Source organism: Rhipicephalus sanguineus, chromosome 11, assembly GCF_013339695.2.
Source record: "Rhipicephalus sanguineus isolate Rsan-2018 chromosome 11, BIME_Rsan_1.4, whole genome shotgun sequence".
In the NCBI taxonomy this organism is placed as follows: Eukaryota; Metazoa; Arthropoda; class Arachnida; order Ixodida; family Ixodidae; genus Rhipicephalus; species Rhipicephalus sanguineus.
Genome location: NC_051186.1, coordinates 29,781,952 through 29,799,683, shown reverse-complemented (window position 1 = coordinate 29,799,683; position 17,732 = coordinate 29,781,952). Strand labels below are relative to the sequence as shown.

The following is a 17,732-nucleotide window of genomic DNA, read 5'->3' as shown; positions in this document are numbered from 1 at the left end:
GCAACGTATCAAACTGAAAATCATTACTTGTATCTCATTATAATAATGCCATTACTAGCCACTGAGGCTAGAATTCCTTACTCACATACCAGCTGAAAGAAATTAACATACATCAACCGTTGTAATTACAAGAGAAACAATGCATAGTAAGCTTAATGCACTGAAAAACAACAACAACAACAACAAAAAAAAAACCAGCCCGTTCTTACTGCGCAGTTATGTGACTCTGAAACAGCACTGCATGATTGCTTAGAATGCTACATTTTTTCTCTACTCTGCTGCTTAGAACACCAGGTGTGTCTTGCACCATTTTGCAAAAACGACATTAAAGTGGAAAAGTTACTCGTGCTTGTTTAGAATGGCTTAAAACAAAACTGAAGCAACCATTCATTAATTTACCAAAACCAGTTTACTAGCTACCAAAAAAATGTACATGAAGAGTTTGCATCAACCCTTTTACTCAACGGTCTTGGTAACGTGACGCTGAAAATTTCGAGCAGCACAACTTCGCAAAAAGCTGCAGCAGTGCCTTACTTTATTTCTTATTACTAGTACGACACAATTGACCCCATGCTTTCCTTGGACAAACTAGGTTGCTACTAATTGGCAACAGCATCACTAACAGCACTGCTGCTGTTCACACACCAAGCGTTTGGTTAGATGTCTACGCTAGTGCGTCTCCACTAATGCTGAATCTCTCTGGCAAACAGATTACACAGAAGGCATAAGTGGATACTCACAGGCTACCACTCTCCACCTGAGAAACCAGCTTGCAGACGAGGTCTTCGTACTCCCTGTGGAAAGGGTGCAAAAATTTGATGGTTCATAAAACTCAACAAGAATGTCTAAACCAGTCAAGAAAGCCCACGAGTGTGTGTTTGAGTCTCCAAAATATCTTGCCTGAAATCTTTGTAATATCTTAAAAGCTAACTTGTAACTGGCTTTAATAATAAAGTTGGTTAACAATAAATGTAAGCCCCACAGCAAAATAGCCCCAGGTAAACCCACTCTAGTAGCAGTCGTAGTTGATTGAAAAAAATTTAATTTCAAAGTACGGCAGACTAAGCCAGTTGGTATGGGTTGTTAAAAAACCTGCATGGCTAACAAAGGTGAAAAAAGGCACATGCTGACAAGGGTGCAATGTCAGTATTCTTCCACCTGTCTTTTAATCACACTTATTTTACCACAAAAACATACTAAACGTCCCTCAAGTGCAGTGGCCACAGATATGGGCTCCCATCTCTTAATCTGGTAAGCAAAGTTCAAAGAAAACAACAAAATCCATTACACAGAAAACAACAATGCAGACATCAGTTGGAAGCAACAAAGCACAGCCAATTCCTAATGATTATGGGAAAGCACACAGTTGGAACATTTGCACTGAAATGCACTCTCATCACACTCCCTTAATGGTAAACTACAACTAATTTTTCGACTGAAAAATCCTAGTTTCAAATAAAGTACAAACAGAAGAGTCTCCATGCAAAAATCTTGCATCTGAAGTATGAACAGAAGTGTCATGAAAACCCTAACAAAATGGGCGTTTTAACATCAAAACTGAAGAGAATAGTCATTACAGCTTGCGGGTAGTGGCATATGACCAGGGCATGACCTAGAATGCATGCATTCTCGACATGGCCTCCAAGATAGGGGGCGCTGACACTTGCCTGGACGTAAGTGAGAAAGACAACCACCAAGTAGATGTGAAGGCTTCTCAAGAAAACTATGCCACTGCCAGCCCTGCCAAGACTGCTTCAGTGGTAGTACTATACATACTATCAACTTGTAATGAACTTAGCCAAGTGTAATTTTTTTGAGGTTAGCCTTCAACCAAACCTAGCGCAATAATTACTTTTTTGCACGGTTGTTACACTGCTCTTCAGCTTCCACTGCTGCAGACATTTCTTCGGCAGATGCGGCAAGCGCCAGTTGTTGGGCACGCTCCAAACAGGGTGCTGGCACCTGATGGAAGGAACGACATGCGGTGAACAAAGTCAACGCTGAGAAAGCCATACTGAGATTTCATATGAATCACCGTATCAGTACCACCTCCACATCATTACCTTTTAGTTGTTCCATGTTTACAATATGTTCACTCGGCATGCTGCCCATTTGACAATGCCGTCACATGCATAAAATGATGTCACCTTGTGTATACCGAACACGCATTACAGACACTGCGTTTACCTTTGCTTAGAAGTTTGAAAATGCAGTCGATCCTCAACGTACTTTAAGATGGGAACAAACAGCGCTACACACGGGATGGTGACAGAATGACCGACAAGGCACTGAACTAGCAACCACTGGTTTATTGCTGGGAAGTGCGATATACACAGAAGCTTTGGGCAGAAGACCACCAAAAACACAGTATCCGTGCAGAGATAGAGAAGAAGTCATCCTGTCACAAGCGTCGGCAAAAACAGGTTGTCACATTTTCAACAACTAAGCGATTTCACAGATATGCGGACGCACTGATGCAAGCATTCCCGCGCGTACGAATATGGTGAGCTTCGCTTATCTCGCATGCTCTTTGTTCTCTGCATGTTTCCAAAACGGTGAACTGCTTAAGGATTGGCTAACAACACATGTTTTGCAGTGCTGGGCTAAGTGACTGGCCACAGAACCTTTAAGCAAGTACGTGTGCTCTCTTAGCCCACCATTCAAGCATTGGCCTGTTTGGCTGATGCAGCAGCGGCCATACATGAAAGGAATCTTATAGCATGAGTGCAGTCAACAAAGTGCTTTCTGTGTTTTTTTTTTCTCAGAGTGTTCTGTCTTGTTGCCCTCCTTGTTCACCTTGCGGCAGAGCGCTGAGAGCCTGTTTCTTGCACTGAACAAAATGGATACTCCAATCCTTCTAGCAACCTTTTCTAATCTGTGTGAAAATTCGTGGACATTGAAATATAATGGCTGTACTTGAATGAGGTCTTTTATCGTCTTTGTTGTGTACCGCCCCTCCCCTTGCCAAGGTCACCAGGAGTCTTTCAGAAACAGACACCAGCAAGGCCTGGGGATACCCAGCCTGGGTATAATTATTTGGTTTTTACATCCCAAAACCGCAATATGATTATGAAGGACGCCATAGTGGAGGGATCCAGAAATATTGACCGTCGGGTGTTCTTTAACATGCCCCTTAATCTAAGTACCCAGGCCTCCAGCATTTTGCCTTCATAGAAATGTGGCCGCTGCAGCTGGGAGCGGCTGGGATTTGATCCCCTGACCTTCTGGTCAGAAGTCGAGCACCGTAACCCAAAGACCACTGGGGTGGGTAACCAGCCTGGGTGAGCCATTGCAACTGGTGCTAGAAGCTACCAGTTACCTGGTGGTGGCACAAGTAGTTCACAGCTGCTTTTAGGCAGGAGACTGCATTACCCCTTTTCTACAAGTTTAGTGTGTGCACATGTGAAGGCTGGCATAGCTTTCTTCAAACAAAGATTACATTGCCAGCACACACGGTCAGTTTCAAATGGTAACTCTAGGTCTAAATAAAAATCTCATGGCACAAGTGTCATAAAAACCTTATGGCCTTACTGGCAGTGTGTCATCACACTGGTATTAAGATCTGAAATGTTATTCCTTTCAAAATAAAATTTCATCCAATGTTACTAAAGCACTAAAAAAACACTATTTAGAATAATTAACGGACCTCTGAATGTAATGTCATGTTTAGTCTTACAACTAATTGGCATCTTTAGTACGTATATCAGCGTTTTTGTTCTTTCCTGTGCAATAATATTTTTTGTGTGGTTATTTCATGCGCTCCATTGCTTGTTGACTATGAAAAAAGTTTTTTGAACCAAAGCTAATCTATGGCTATGGGTCCATACAGTGCTTGCAAACTTCGTGTAAAAAAAAAGAACAAAATAAAACTCAATACAGTTCAATTCAACACGTGGCGTAGTACCTTAATCGCAATCTGGATGGTCTCGAGGTGTTTCTGCAGCGTCTCGAGGATGTGCTCCAGGAGCCAGATGATGGACGGCTTCTCGGAGTGCCGTGCACCGACCAGTGCGGGCCACAGGGAATCCAGGAAGGGCCAGTCACACAGGACAAGCATCGTTCGCTGCTTCTTGCCGAGCAGGGTGTACAGAGCGCCCTTGAACTGTTCGTGCGTCACTTCGGGCCGCTCTGGCGTCAGCAGCTCCATCAGTCCTCCCAGAAGGAGGGTGTGCGAGCCTGGGTAACTGTGCACACAGTTGCCCAGCACCTCCTGCGCTTGAATTCGCACCTGCGCCGCGAAAAGGTGGAGCCCACATTGTACGAAAACCAAAACTTGGGACATCTCATTCAAGCGACTAACCTCACTGTAGTGGCTGGTGGCGAGGCGCGACAGGTCAAGCATCAGGTCCCGGTGTAACTCCGTGAAATAGCTCAGGTGGCGGCTCAGAATACGCATCTGCGTGAAGGCAGTGGGATGTCATAAAGTGGGAGTGCAAATGAGCTTGGAGAAAAACCTCCCAACCAGACTTCACCAATTCTGTTACACAAGTAATGGGTCAATCTAACAGCAGAACAAAATGAACAATGGGTGATATTCAACTTTTTGTGTTTGGTAGAAAACCATTAAAACAAACAAACACGCAAATACGTTAAACACCTCTAATATTGATCAGAGCTTATACAGCAACACATGAAAGTACAGAAGTAACAGCTGCATGACACTGTGTATCAAAAATCTGCATCAGACATATTGCAGTCTCCCCCTAAAACAATTGAATCAGTTATTATTACACATGCTAAAATTGGTCGCAACTGGCTGCTGTGGCTCATAGGCTGAACATCAGGCTCTGGGCTTAATGACAAAGGCTCATTTCGATGTGCCTTCATCAAGTCCTTGATAATTTTAAAGCTACATTGTATTAAGCTAGGACTATATTTAGCATCTAGATTTATTCACGAGAAATCAGGCAAAACCATACGACGCTTGCCTTTATCTTGCCATAACTAAACACGGCCTGCAGAACATATGCACTCCTTGTAAGGCAGGACACTGCCACTGATTCGTGAGGAAATCCAGTGCACATTATTCTGTCATCCTTTCTAGAGCCACAAGATCCAGCCAGAGCAGTGAAAACGTATGTGCAGAAGCGGTGCATGACTGCAGAAGTTATCACTGTTCTCAAGTAATTCATGCAGGAGCTGACAGTGTCATGACCCATCCTCACACGTACTCATGACCCATGCCATGATTGACTGCGTAAAGGTAAGAGCATCGCGGGCCTTGCCAAGTTATTTTACGTGTTTTACATATGTGGGCCTCAGCATTAGTATTGTGATGTTGAAATAGAGCAAGTAAATATGACTGGTGAACTCACCTCTTGTTGCAGCTGTGCCCTGTCCACAAGCAGAGCCCGAATGTGTTGCTTGTGTTTAGCTAGCTGTAATGAGAAAGATGGCAAAACCATCATGATTTGTATGTACTTGCTCTGTAAAGCGCTGAAGAGATACACAGCCTTTCATAAATTTGTATTTAGTAGCACGATTTTGAAAGCGTCTCTCCTTTCTGTGGACTACCACATTCTACTGGCAACCACCATTCTTGGTTTGAAAATGCAGGCATAAAATGCATGGACACAAGAACAAAAACAATAATGTAGACAGTGACTGACAACTAAAAGGTAGCACTACAGCAAAGAGAGAAAAAAGAAGGAAAAAAATAAACCCTTATCCGAGTCCCTTATCATGGGTTCAGGCATAACAATTCTTAACAAAGACCAGCTTGTTATACCGTATTTACTCGAATCTAACGCGCACCTTTTTTCCGGAAAAACGAGTCCAAAAATCGCATGCGCGTTAGAATCGAGTACCGAAAAAAAAAAAAAAGAAACTCGGTTATCGTATTGCCATCGACATTTCAAAATGGCCGCCTCCTACGCGCCTTGGCCATGTCTGCCATTTTTTCAGTTCGTACGTGTGCTGAGGAGATTGTAATCCCGTTCTGCGTTCGCATCGACGGCGTGGAAGTGCCGACTCCAAATACTCGACGAGTGTACCACAATGCCGCATTTAAAAGAATAGTTATTACATGTGCAGAGAGACGGACGGAAATCGGGCCGCATCGCGGTCGTTCGGATATAGTTCGGAGTTCCCGAAACGTGCGTGCGAGACTGGCGCATACAGAAGCAGATTTTTTACAGCAAAGCTTCACGAAAAGGTTTCAGTGGACCAAACCAGGGCCAGTTTCCCGAAATCGAACGAGTGTTGACAGCGACAAGGAGTTGTCCGACAGCGACGAGAACTGATCCATTACGCGACTCGTATCGCCGCCGCAGTGGTGACAGTTTTAGCGGCAAGGCCCGCTTTTTGACTTTGTGTTTTACTGTTTTGAAACTTCAGTTCTTTAAAACCCAAATACTTGTTCTTCTGAATGTGCGAAGTTTGACTCCTACGGACTTTTTTTGTTCTTTTCTCTCACGAAAAATGGGTGCGCGTTACAATCGACGTATTACTTTTTTTTTTTTTTTTTTGGTCGCGGAAAACGGGTGCGCGTTACAATCGAGGGCGCGGTAGAATCGAGTAAATACGGTATACTGGGATAACCGATATGACAAGCTTCTATTGCAAGATGCACTTTGTTCCCGTCTGTACAGAACTTCACCACATTTGAAATTGGCAGTACAATCACGTTTCTGGTAATACAATGTAGAGACATCAGTTAAGGGTGGCGGCAACAACCTCCCCCCTTACACTCCTGGTGCAATGAAAGATGAGCTGTCAACCTGATTGTTCCCCACAATAAAATGAGCTACATCGAACAAAGACTTCAAACATACCCGGTTCTCCAAGCCTTTCTTGACAATGTTGAACCCTTTCCATCGAGTATCAAAGTCATCCTTGGGGATTCCCCAAAAGAACATGAGCTCATGGTAGATCTGCGATGAGAGCGAAGAGGCTGCAGTTTAAATGCATAACATGTGACGCTTGGCTACGCTTTACCTTGATGATCAGGCAAAGAGACTTGATGTCATCTTCATGAGTCTCCAGGGTATGGTCTGAAAAAATCAACAGTTCAGTGAATTGCTAGAGGTAAACCAAACACCACGTACCTAAAACCTTCCGCATAATGGTGGCTATGACTTGTCGCACGTTTTCTCCGGACTTGAAGTTCACAGCTGCAAAGTGGAAATAATGAAATGCTTTGAAGACAAGCACATGTGACATGTCCAACTTGGTAATCAAATACGAGTAAAAAAAAGACAACCCAAGCCTTGAAAAATTTTCATGCACCCTACTATGCAGCAATGCCTTCTTTGCAGCACAATCAGACCTCAATTGAATGAAGCCCCAGGCAATGTGAGAACAGCTTCATCACATCGATATGTTTGTTAAATTACCATTCGACTGCAAGCAGCATTCTTACAACACCACCTCCAATTTTTTTTCTTTACAATTTCTGGCTGTGAAAATATTTTTGGAGATTGCAGCTACTCTAATTATTAATTCACAACAATCTTCTGTTCAATTTCTAGATGACCACCATTGCTAATGCATATCTAGTAAAATTAATACAGTAAAAACTCAAAGGAACTGCTATGTGTTTTAAGATCACTACCTGTTCACTTTGAGAAAATGTGCTGAAAACTGAGAATTGCCTTTATCTTTTTGACATACAACAAATTAGGAAAGACTGCAAACTAAAATGAACAAATGTACAGCTTGAGTGTGCATGAGGCCTAACATGAGAAAATAATACACAGCAGTGTAAAAAACACACTCAACAGTCAAATTATAATAGCATAATGCTAGATTCATACAAAACTACATTCAATGTAAACTGTAAAAAAAGAGATGCACATTTATGCAGAGCTTTCTTTGCATTTGAAAACAGTACTGTATTATCTGAAATTTTGTGTGTGGAATTGTTAAATAAACGAAAAATTCAAATTCCCTAGTAAGCAATTTACAGAAACAAAGGTTTAAGGCTATTTGGGGTGCATGCCATCACACAAAGGAAAAGTATCATAAAAAAGCACATAGTTAACTGCCTATGTGTCCGATTTCTTACGACAAAAGGCCAGTGATCCAATACAAAAATAATAAAGCATATTCATAACATGAATGCAACATTGCTACATTTCCACTTAAAAGCAGTTGCTCTATGCCACTGAACTCTGCGATAGGCAAAGAATGGCTAAAACGAGGACTCAAGAAATAATGATTAAGAACTTACATGGTACTCCTAGGAAGACCTTGTACTCAAAGTGGGCAGGAACTTTTGAGCCAAGCCTGCCGGGATGGAAGAAGGCACACAGATATTCAATATTTAGCATCAAAATAAGTTACCAGTGTCCTCCAATACTTCATTTTTAATGCTTAAAAGCCTTCTGGCCAAGTTTGCTGCATGGAGAGAAGATGCTGCTAGGGGTGCATTGTAGACAAAGCTATGTTTGCTGCTGTTGGCTTGCTTTGGCGGTATGCACCGTACGGGCTTGCTCATACTGTCTTGTCATCTCTTAAGAGTTATTTCGAACTCTAGTATTTGCTTCACTTGTTTGGAATAAATATATGAGCTAAGCTTTGCAGTGAAATAGCTTGCAGAGCATTTGAGTGAGGAGAGCATGCTCTCGTCACTCAAGTGCTCGTAAAAAGGGAAATTTTTTCGAGGGGCTCGTTTCGTCGTTGGACACAACCAAATGAAGCCAACAGACAATTAGGCCAAGGAAAGCATAGGGGACACTTATTGTTGTCTTTAACTGTAGTATGGTAATTATGACACAAATTGAAATTAACTAAAGTGGACGAAAAACCACCTGTGGATTTCGTAGGTTGTGGGCTCGGATACCACCGTTGGAAAGGGTGATTTTTGATCACCCTTTCTATTGCACCCAAGCACTGTATGTAACCAATGGACCATCTGCAGCGGTGGCACAGTGGTTACGTTGCTTCACTAAGAGGCCTACAGGTGAAGTTAGGCCTGACGTTATTTAGGCCATAGGATTACCCTCAGCAAATTCATGCACTGAAGATTGTGCAACATAATTTAAGTGAAGTCAAGAACTGGCATAGCTGCCCCCACCCCCTAGACACACACACATTACACGCACACATGCATACACACAAAAAGACAACGAAAGCTCACAAGTTGATGGGCTCCCCAGGCCACAGGGGTAGTGCCAGGCCCGCTCCCAGAATGCAGTCTAGGACCAGGTTGAGGCTACGCTGAACCTCTTCCCTGTAAAAAAATAAAATAATTCAAGGAATTTCAGCTGAAAGCAAATTGCAGAGGACATAAAGGAACACTAAAGGCAAATAATAAGTCTAGATGTATTGTTGAAATAGGGTTCCAGAAACCTCGTAGTGCTTGCTTCGTGCCAAGGAAATGTGTGTCAAGGAAATCAAGTGTTAGTTGCCCGATACCATTAGCACAATTCAAACCACATGTCTCTGAGAACGGCCTTCTGACGTAACCATGCCCGCCTTTTACTCGCTTTACTGCGCGACAGCCGGCGCTTTGGGGCAACAGAGCAAGGGGCTTTAGCCCAGCACAGCCCACCGAAAACGGAACTTCCGTTGTACTTAAGGGTTGTCAAGAAGTTCATTTTTTGTATGAATCGGACTGAAACACAGTAGCTGAATTTTATTCCGTCTTGTAATGCACCCAAATGTTCTTTTCTGTCATGGGTAGTTTGAGTACTTGTGATCAATTGTACTCAGGCCCAACTACGTCATCGGGCTTGCGTTCCAGAATGTCCCACTGGTGGTGCAAATCATGTCCTACGTTTACCTTAATTTCTCGATTACTAAAGTGCTGCTGTGTGTAATATTGACATTTCAGACGTTCTCAAGCACTGACCTTTAACTCTGACGTAAGTTGTTATTTACCTCTAGTATCCCTTTAAGAACGCTTCCATACAAGTCAAGAACACAAAGAGGTTGTCACTAGTGAATAGGTTTATAGCCTATGAAAACTAAAGCCAGGCCCAATGCATCAATGTTATTATCAATTTCACTTCACCAATGCTGGGCAAGGCGGCTCTGCCTGCTTACATTGGGCACGGATAAGCATTCACTAACTATCACTGTTCAGTGAGATGAACTTTGATTATTTGGCCCATCTCTGTTGAGAAATTTGCTAGAATAAAAGGCACAATAGATGCCATTTTTGCATGCTTTTACTAATGTGCTATCACTTCATTTGTTCCCCGAGTCATTTTAACCCCACAAGAAAAACTGAAAGAAGTTGAAAACAACCAGTCAAATGAAAAAAAAAAAGAAAACATTTATCAATTGTCTTGTTTGCACTGGCCATCATGGGAAAAAAAGATCAAACCAATCAAAACCGCAATATGTACTGCTGTCACATGGGCACTTTTGATCGTGATCAGGGTTGATCTGGATTAGGCTCACCGAATCAGTTGCTGCTACACAGCCACTTATAATCAATTTGGATCAAGGTCATAATCTGCACATCACGATATGGTACCCAGATCACGATTTGGCTGACATCAGCATCAAACTCAATCCAGATTAGTCTGGAAGCAGCGACCATTGTTGATGGTGACTAAGAAATGCAACCCGGATAAACCCTGACAGTGATTCATGAATATAACACATTGTTTCCTTTCCACACTGTTGCAGAAGAGCATAAAGGCGCTTCTAGACTAACCTGGACAGACTGCGCTCTCCCCTACTCCAAAGGAGCAATGCCTGCAGTTCTGGCTGCAGAAAGGTTTCAAGCAGGTCTTGCACGCATGCCAGCTCTTCACTGGATGGAACGTGCCACTTGATGTCCAGATGGTCTAGGTCTCCTGCTCGGCCCCACTCCTGCAAGCAACCATCTTCGAAAATGCTCTTATCTCGATGTTTTTCAGGCATCACAGTGTTACAGATGAATTTAATACAATCGCCTTATGTTTTCTGCTCAACACTGTCTCTGTGATTGCTTTTTCACCATAATAAAATAGCAAAACATTTATGCTAGGACATTTATGCTGATAAGTAGGCTTGCGCGAATATTCGAACGAATATTACAGTATTCAAGTTCGCTTCGAAACGAATTTAAATTATTCTAAATTTCGAAGTATTCGAAATGAACCAATAGACATATAAACCACATGTAACCCCCTGTAAAGGTGGTTTCACTGCAGTGCAGGGGTGATATACCGTGAATACACCTAGCCAGGGGAAATCTGCACTGCCGTGAAGCCGCATTTCAAGGTTAAATGAACATATTACCCTCATTGATCACTTAAGCGCGTGCAAACAAGGCCAAAGAGAGGTGACGACAACACAAGTGCTTACTTCCAACTGACATTTATTTACGAAAATGCATAATATAAACTTTTTTTTTCCATGACGTCACAAAGTCGTATGAACATGCTGAGAAACTGTGTTTCTTTAGACAACAAGGTAACGGAAGGTGGGCTTATGCATGACTGACCCACCTTTGCAATCAAATCCGTCTCTATTATCTCCCTCACATCTTGGCTTCTATTTCTAGCTACCACCCTACACATATCATACAATGGTTTACAAGGCCTTCCATTCTTCAACCCACACTCATGACAATGCACCGAAAGATTGCCATCACGATAGTTCCCCACCTTCCTCTTGTGCTCCATGAGTCTTTGGTTCAGACACCTACCAGCCTGGCCGACGTAGCGGAAGCATTCGCTTCGAACCTAAAATTTACTATTCGCAGAAGCCTACTGATAAGGTTACACTTAATATGCTTAAAACTTGTGCTGTAGGCCAGTATTAGCATTAACATCTGCCTACACAAGTGCTTCAAAGTAGGCTAGTTCAACAAGGAAACCGATACCCTGTTGACAAAAGACACAAAGACGTGTCTGCAGGATCGTCCTGCCATCTGTGATATTTTGCTATATTAATTATATAATAATTATATATTCAGGGGCAAAAAATAACCATCTAGTCTCACATCTATCAGTAATCTTTGTTAGCTGGAAATGCACTGAACGTCTAAAACATGGGCAAGGTCTATTCACACGCTAAGGAACCTATGGACACTGATGGGCCCAGTTGCATAGCTTCCATTTATCTAGAGTTAAGAAAAGATTATTTGGCTAGCCTTACTCCTCAATTATTGCATCAAAAGCAACGCACCCTGTGGTTGTGCTCACAAAGTGAATTTTTAATTTTTCTTTTACATCAGTGAAATTTTGTTTATTGCTGGTTCAAGTCAGCGTACTGCAATCTCTTTAGTGGTCAAACTGTCAGCTGCCGATGCCCGACAAACCTGCACCCCGCATTGCTTAGTAGCTGAATAACCCACAAGCAGCACTGAAACAAAAGAAGACAAGCAGCACACACCCTGATAGGCAGGTACTCTGCGAAGTTGAGGCACTGCTCCCACGGCACTGCTGTCATGCGGTAGTCGAGGGGGAAGACCAAGCTGCAAGCCCGCAGGACGTTTCGGAGCAGGCTGCTGGCCAGCAGGTAGCCCCGCCGAGATGACAAGTGCAGCGTGCGACGGAGCACATCTCGCAGTGAGGGCAGGTGTGGAATCAGCTCCTTTCCATTACAGCGCACCATCTGCGCCGGACCGGATAGAAAGGTATCAAGGTTACAGGAATGTGTTATGTCCTGGGAATGGGTGTGGATATTCTTGGGCAAAAACGTGAATGCTAACAAGCTCATAACTACTAATTGCTTACAAAGATCTTCACAAAGGCATTAGAAAGGCTGGGCTGCAATGGTGGCTTTGTATTAATAAATCAGGCAGATTTTTATACATGAATGCGGAGGATTGCTCATGATTACTCTTGACTGCGTACAACTGTTGTAGAAAAGGACACTGCTGCAAAGAAATGTTTCTTACAGCAGAGGCTTCTCATGAGGCACATGACTACTCATGACTGTCAATGACAGAGGAGTACTATGCGAGACTGCACAAAATTTTGGAGTTTAAACATTTAGCTGTTCACTCTGATAGATTTGTAAGCCCCCACATGATGAGCACTACTGATTGCAAAGAAGTGCACTCAGGCATGGATTGTTAAAACACACTATGGATTTTTCCTTTCTTTCCTTCTTCTGACACTTTCTCTTTTCTTTTTTACTGTAAAGTTAAAATTTGCAATGGTTAACATGTTCCATAACATTACCTCGGAAAGCAATAGCAGGTCAAAGAGAAGCTCGTCGTCAAGCAGTTCCTCTGTGGCCACTTCATCAGATCCAGTCAGCGCCATGACCAGCTTGGTGAAGTGTGGCACAAATGTGCCCAGTGCCAGGTTGGGATTGACCTGAATCAAGCGCAGCAGAAAAAACATGCAGCTCATGAGGTAACAGGGCTTGATACTAAAGGGGACCTGTAACACTTTTCGAACATGGTCAGAAAACGCTGCCAATCAGTAGTCGAGGCTCCTGCGAACATGCGAGCCAAATACTGTAGTAAGTGCACGTGGCAAGGAGTTTACAATCACATTTCGAAGACAGCTATAAATCATTCATTCTTCTTACGGCAAATTCCGTGATAGATGGGCCCGACTTCATCATAGCATTCGTGCACTGCATAGATATTGTGGCCGCCACAGTGATCACAGTGAAAGAGAGCCGGCATGTTCAAAGAAAAAAAGAAAAATTGCTCAAGGTCATGACACACGCTAATGTAGCTTCTTGCTCCTTTGTCACATTTAGAGAGTAGTGTTGCCCACTAATGCTTGTTAAGAACAACTTTTGCAATGAAATTGCTTACAAGATTGCTAAGAGCACCTGGCCTTGCTGTAACAGTTATACTAGTCTGAAGGATATTCCCCTATTCCCTTATGCTAGAACTTTTCAAATTCCTGACTTACAGTTTTAAGAGTGCTGCAGAAATGTTTACGCAACTTATGGATAGACCTACAGACACACTGAGGGCTGAAACAATGCACAGCCATAGTCACAGCAAGAAAAGCTCACCCGAGCCATGCAACGGCACAAGTTGGCAACATAGCGGCCAGACACACGAGTCTCGAGGATTCGGTTGGAGACGAAGGAATGCAGTTTCTGCAGGGCAGCCTGCAAAAGAACACAAGTCACGGCATCATTCCCATTCCAATCAGCGCAGCTTAAACGGCATCTGTGAACATATAAAAGAAATCTGAACCAGAAGCTAAGAATTCGACAAAGGGAACTCTTTAGGTGCATTAGGCAAGTTCCCTTTGGTATGCTTGCTCCAGGCTGCAGTTTTCCTAATTTGGCTACAGCGATCGCTTCAAGTCTCCACTTTCCTATGAAGTGCTTTTTCAACATACCAGAACAACAGTTATGGTATGCTGAACATTCGTCACTAAAATCCCAGCTTGATGTAGACTCACTCGCAAATGTTCAACATAACGTAACTTTTGTTCAAATGGCTTTAGAGCATCTATTCTTGTTTTCTTGCATTCAGTACTCACACCAGGTCACTCTGATCTGCTTATTTACTTTGTAACTCTCTTAGTTTAGGTAAACTCTTGCTCCCGAAAAGCATATAAAATGTTTTATATTTTAAAAACTACATTTTATACAAGAAAAATAATTGCGTATTTGAAATCGTCGCACGAATATACATAAACTCGGCAAGCTTCACCTCAATTGATAAGAATATTAAAAAATTTCAAGACCCACGTCCCCCTTACTAGTTGCAGCTGAGATGCAACCAAGCCTGCGTGGGTTTCCAGCCTCACCTTGAATATGTCGGGCGAGCACTGGGTGAGGATGCTGCTGAAGGTGGAGGACAGGCCCACTTCCAGAATGTTCTCCTCGGTGTTCATCTTGTCCGTGTCCCGGTCCAGCCTCGTCGGATTCTCCAGGCTGCTGTTCTCAATCAGCGAAAAACACCTTTCCATCAGCTGTAACACAAAGTCTTCAAAGCCAGCAGTGGCCAGGCAAACCTCCTGTTCGATTTCAGTGAGGTCCGTGCGAATGTTCACAGCCTTAGAGCAGTCCACCAGCGGAACGAGGGTGGCAAATGTCGAGATAAACTGGAATGTCACCTGCAAAGGACCGCAGTTGCAACTTGTTAAGAACTCTGCCACAAACTGCCTTGAGCTTCTTCCAACAGCTGCTGCAGTAACGCAAAGCAATTCTATTGGTTCATGCAGGCCCGTAGCCAGGGGGGGGGGGTTAAGTATGTGTTTTTACCAAAAATAAATAATAAAAATAGGTGTTTTTCTCAAAAAGTCAAGGTTTTCAGCAAGTGGCCCCCCCCCCCCTCCAAAGAAAAAAAAAAAAATCCTGGCTACGGGCCTGGGTTCATGCACAGGTGGACAAAATACTGTTTGCACAGTACATGGCACCCTTGTCCACAGCAAGTTGAGTGATGTCCTTTCTCATAAAAAAAAAAGCCTAATCTCAAACCTTAACATTTACGCGCTTCAATTTATTAGTCAATTCTAGGGCTGGGCAAATAGTAAATTTAAGGTTCGAAGCGAATTCGAAGCAAATAATGACCTTGTCGAATAATTTCGATTTGAATAGTTTGAGTAGTATATGTCCCATATTTAAAAAAAATAAGCATTTTTGTCATGACTGAACTAACTTGCACAAAATTTTTATTAATTGTAACTAGGTGTGTGCGAATGTCACTTTCTTGTTTCAAGGTGGAAGCAAATCCAAATAGTAGGGGTGTGCGAATATTCGAAATTTCGAATATTTTTCGAATAGTGTTTGCTATTCGATTCGATTCGCACTGAAATTTTACTATTCGAACTATTCGAACTTCCCAAAGACAAATGCTGTCAACGTCCAATTGAAAGTGACCCCTTCAGATTTTCAATATGCTTCACCTCATTACACTCTCGTATTGCGGCAAAGCTGCCTTTCAAGCTCTGTTACAGTCGAACTTAGCCAAGAGACAAAGTCCGGTTGGAAGTGGTCCCTAGATTTTCAATATGCTTCACCTCCTCACACCCCCGCATTGCGGCAAAGCTGCCTTTAAAGGTCCGTTACGGTCGAACTTAGCCAAGAGACGGTCAACGTCCGTTTGGAAGTGGTCCCTAGATATTGAATATGCTTCATCTCATCACACCCCTGTATTGCGGCAAAGCTGCCTTTCATGCTCCGCTACGGTCGCAAGTGTATTAACTCAAGAAAACGCTGGTTCCAATATGGAGATGAAAGATGTGGCAGAGTTGGGGGCTCAATTAATGCTGTTTTGGACCTGAAATTTGGGCAGGAAGTCCGAAAGATCGGATGCCGAAGCTTTTTAGCATCCAAAATTTCAGATGTTCTTATATATCGACGTCTACGAGGCAGATTTGGAACTCTGGATTTGAAGGGAGCACACCCTTGTCCGCCACATCAGTTGGGCTTCCACGGATGTTGAAAGAGGAGGAGAGGCTGAGGAAATGGCATCTCTGCCTATCACGTGTAGTGTTGTCGGCAACAATTTGGTTGCACCAAATCATGTTCATAAATACAATTCGGCCTCTACATTGCCTCACTCTTGATAAGAAAGACAACTATGAAATATGACCCCACCAGCGCTTCATCAACATAGCGAAAAGAAACACTTTCATGTTGCTATCTCACAAGAACATACTTAGGGATTCTCTGCAACTTTTTCTGTAATTTCACTTCGAATTATTCAAAAATTGTTTGAGAAATATTCGCAAATTATTCGAAATTATTCGATTCGATTCGCACTCAATCTTCATTATTCGAATTCGCTTCGCACCCAAAATTTTGCTATTCGCACAGCTCTACCAAATAGTGACAGGGGTTGAATAGTAATAGGGTGGAAGTTATAAGGCTTTAAGATATGTTACATTTTAAAATTTGCTATACTTAGCACATATAAGCCCGCATAACACACTTAAACTTAAAAAAAATAGTTAATCAAGGTGCAGGTGCTATGTACAATTACCCTTGAAGTGTGGCTTCACGGCAGTGCAAATTCCCCCTGGATAGTGGATAGGTGGTTTCACGGCATAGCAGCTTCACACTGTGGTGAAACCACCTAATCAAGTGGGTCACACGTGGTCCAATATAAGTCTATTCGTTCATTTCGAATACTTCGAAATTTCGAATAATTTAAATTCGTGTTGAAGCGAATTCGGATACTTAATTATTCATCTGAATATTCACCCATCCCTAAGGCTCAGTTCAGGTAGTTTAAGTTAAGGGCCAACTGTAACAACATTTATTTAAACATGCTCACTGTTTAGTGTGCGAATTACAGAAGGAAGAAGGAGCCTTGAAAGAATGATAAACAAGAACACACATAGAACAACAAACATGACATCAGACATGTTGTACTCATTTAACCTTGGCTACATTGATTATAAGTGAACAACTAAACTATCTTGAAAAAGCTGCAGGGCTGGTAATCATCTGACATCTAATTATTAACAGGTTGTAAATAGCATCTAAGCAGATGCACGCACTTGGTGGCGAGTAATTCCCTAAGATTTTGACTAGGCTGTAGGCATCTTGAAAGTAATGGTGAAGAGCTATGCCAGCTTAGGTTCAGAGTCATTTCCAGCAAGCAGTAATGGTGGCATTTCTTTTTTTTTTCATTTAAAACATCAGAAACATGCATGCTTGCTACCTTTTCATGACATTCACTCATTTTCAAACACCCAACTTTGCACTAAGCCTGTTCTATATCAGTGTTACTTGCCACAGCTTTTCACAAAGTGTAAAATTTCAATTCAGTTGGCCTTCAATACCCGAAAGCAACACAGGGAGGCTATTACAGATGACGTGCCATTCGGATCCAGATTCATTACAAGTTCTTTAATGTGCACACCAAGCAAAGTGCCCGAGCTTTTGCCTTACGCCCCCGTAAGAATGTGGTTTCCGTA

The 17,732-nt window shown here is 42.6% G+C and overlaps 1 protein-coding gene across 1 annotated transcript in view; it reads right to left on the bottom strand.

Moving 5' to 3' along the window:
* The window catches only part of LOC119373377 (proteasome activator complex subunit 4), a 58,957-nt gene that overhangs the window by 23,509 nt on the left and 17,716 nt on the right, over window positions 1–17,732 (bottom strand). The window contains exons 12-26 of the mRNA XM_037643402.2: window positions 14,613–14,921; window positions 13,864–13,962; window positions 13,068–13,205; window positions 12,274–12,495; window positions 10,607–10,764; window positions 9,080–9,172; window positions 8,171–8,226; window positions 7,047–7,112; window positions 6,937–6,992; window positions 6,774–6,872; window positions 5,316–5,378; window positions 4,301–4,396; window positions 3,905–4,228; window positions 1,853–1,962; window positions 741–794 (exon numbers count right to left, since the gene is read on the bottom strand). Coding sequence (XP_037499330.1) covers window positions 741–794; window positions 1,853–1,962; window positions 3,905–4,228; window positions 4,301–4,396; window positions 5,316–5,378; window positions 6,774–6,872; window positions 6,937–6,992; window positions 7,047–7,112; window positions 8,171–8,226; window positions 9,080–9,172; window positions 10,607–10,764; window positions 12,274–12,495; window positions 13,068–13,205; window positions 13,864–13,962; window positions 14,613–14,921 — 1,943 coding nt within the window. The remainder of the gene's footprint in view (window positions 1–740; window positions 795–1,852; window positions 1,963–3,904; window positions 4,229–4,300; window positions 4,397–5,315; window positions 5,379–6,773; window positions 6,873–6,936; window positions 6,993–7,046; window positions 7,113–8,170; window positions 8,227–9,079; window positions 9,173–10,606; window positions 10,765–12,273; window positions 12,496–13,067; window positions 13,206–13,863; window positions 13,963–14,612; window positions 14,922–17,732) is intronic.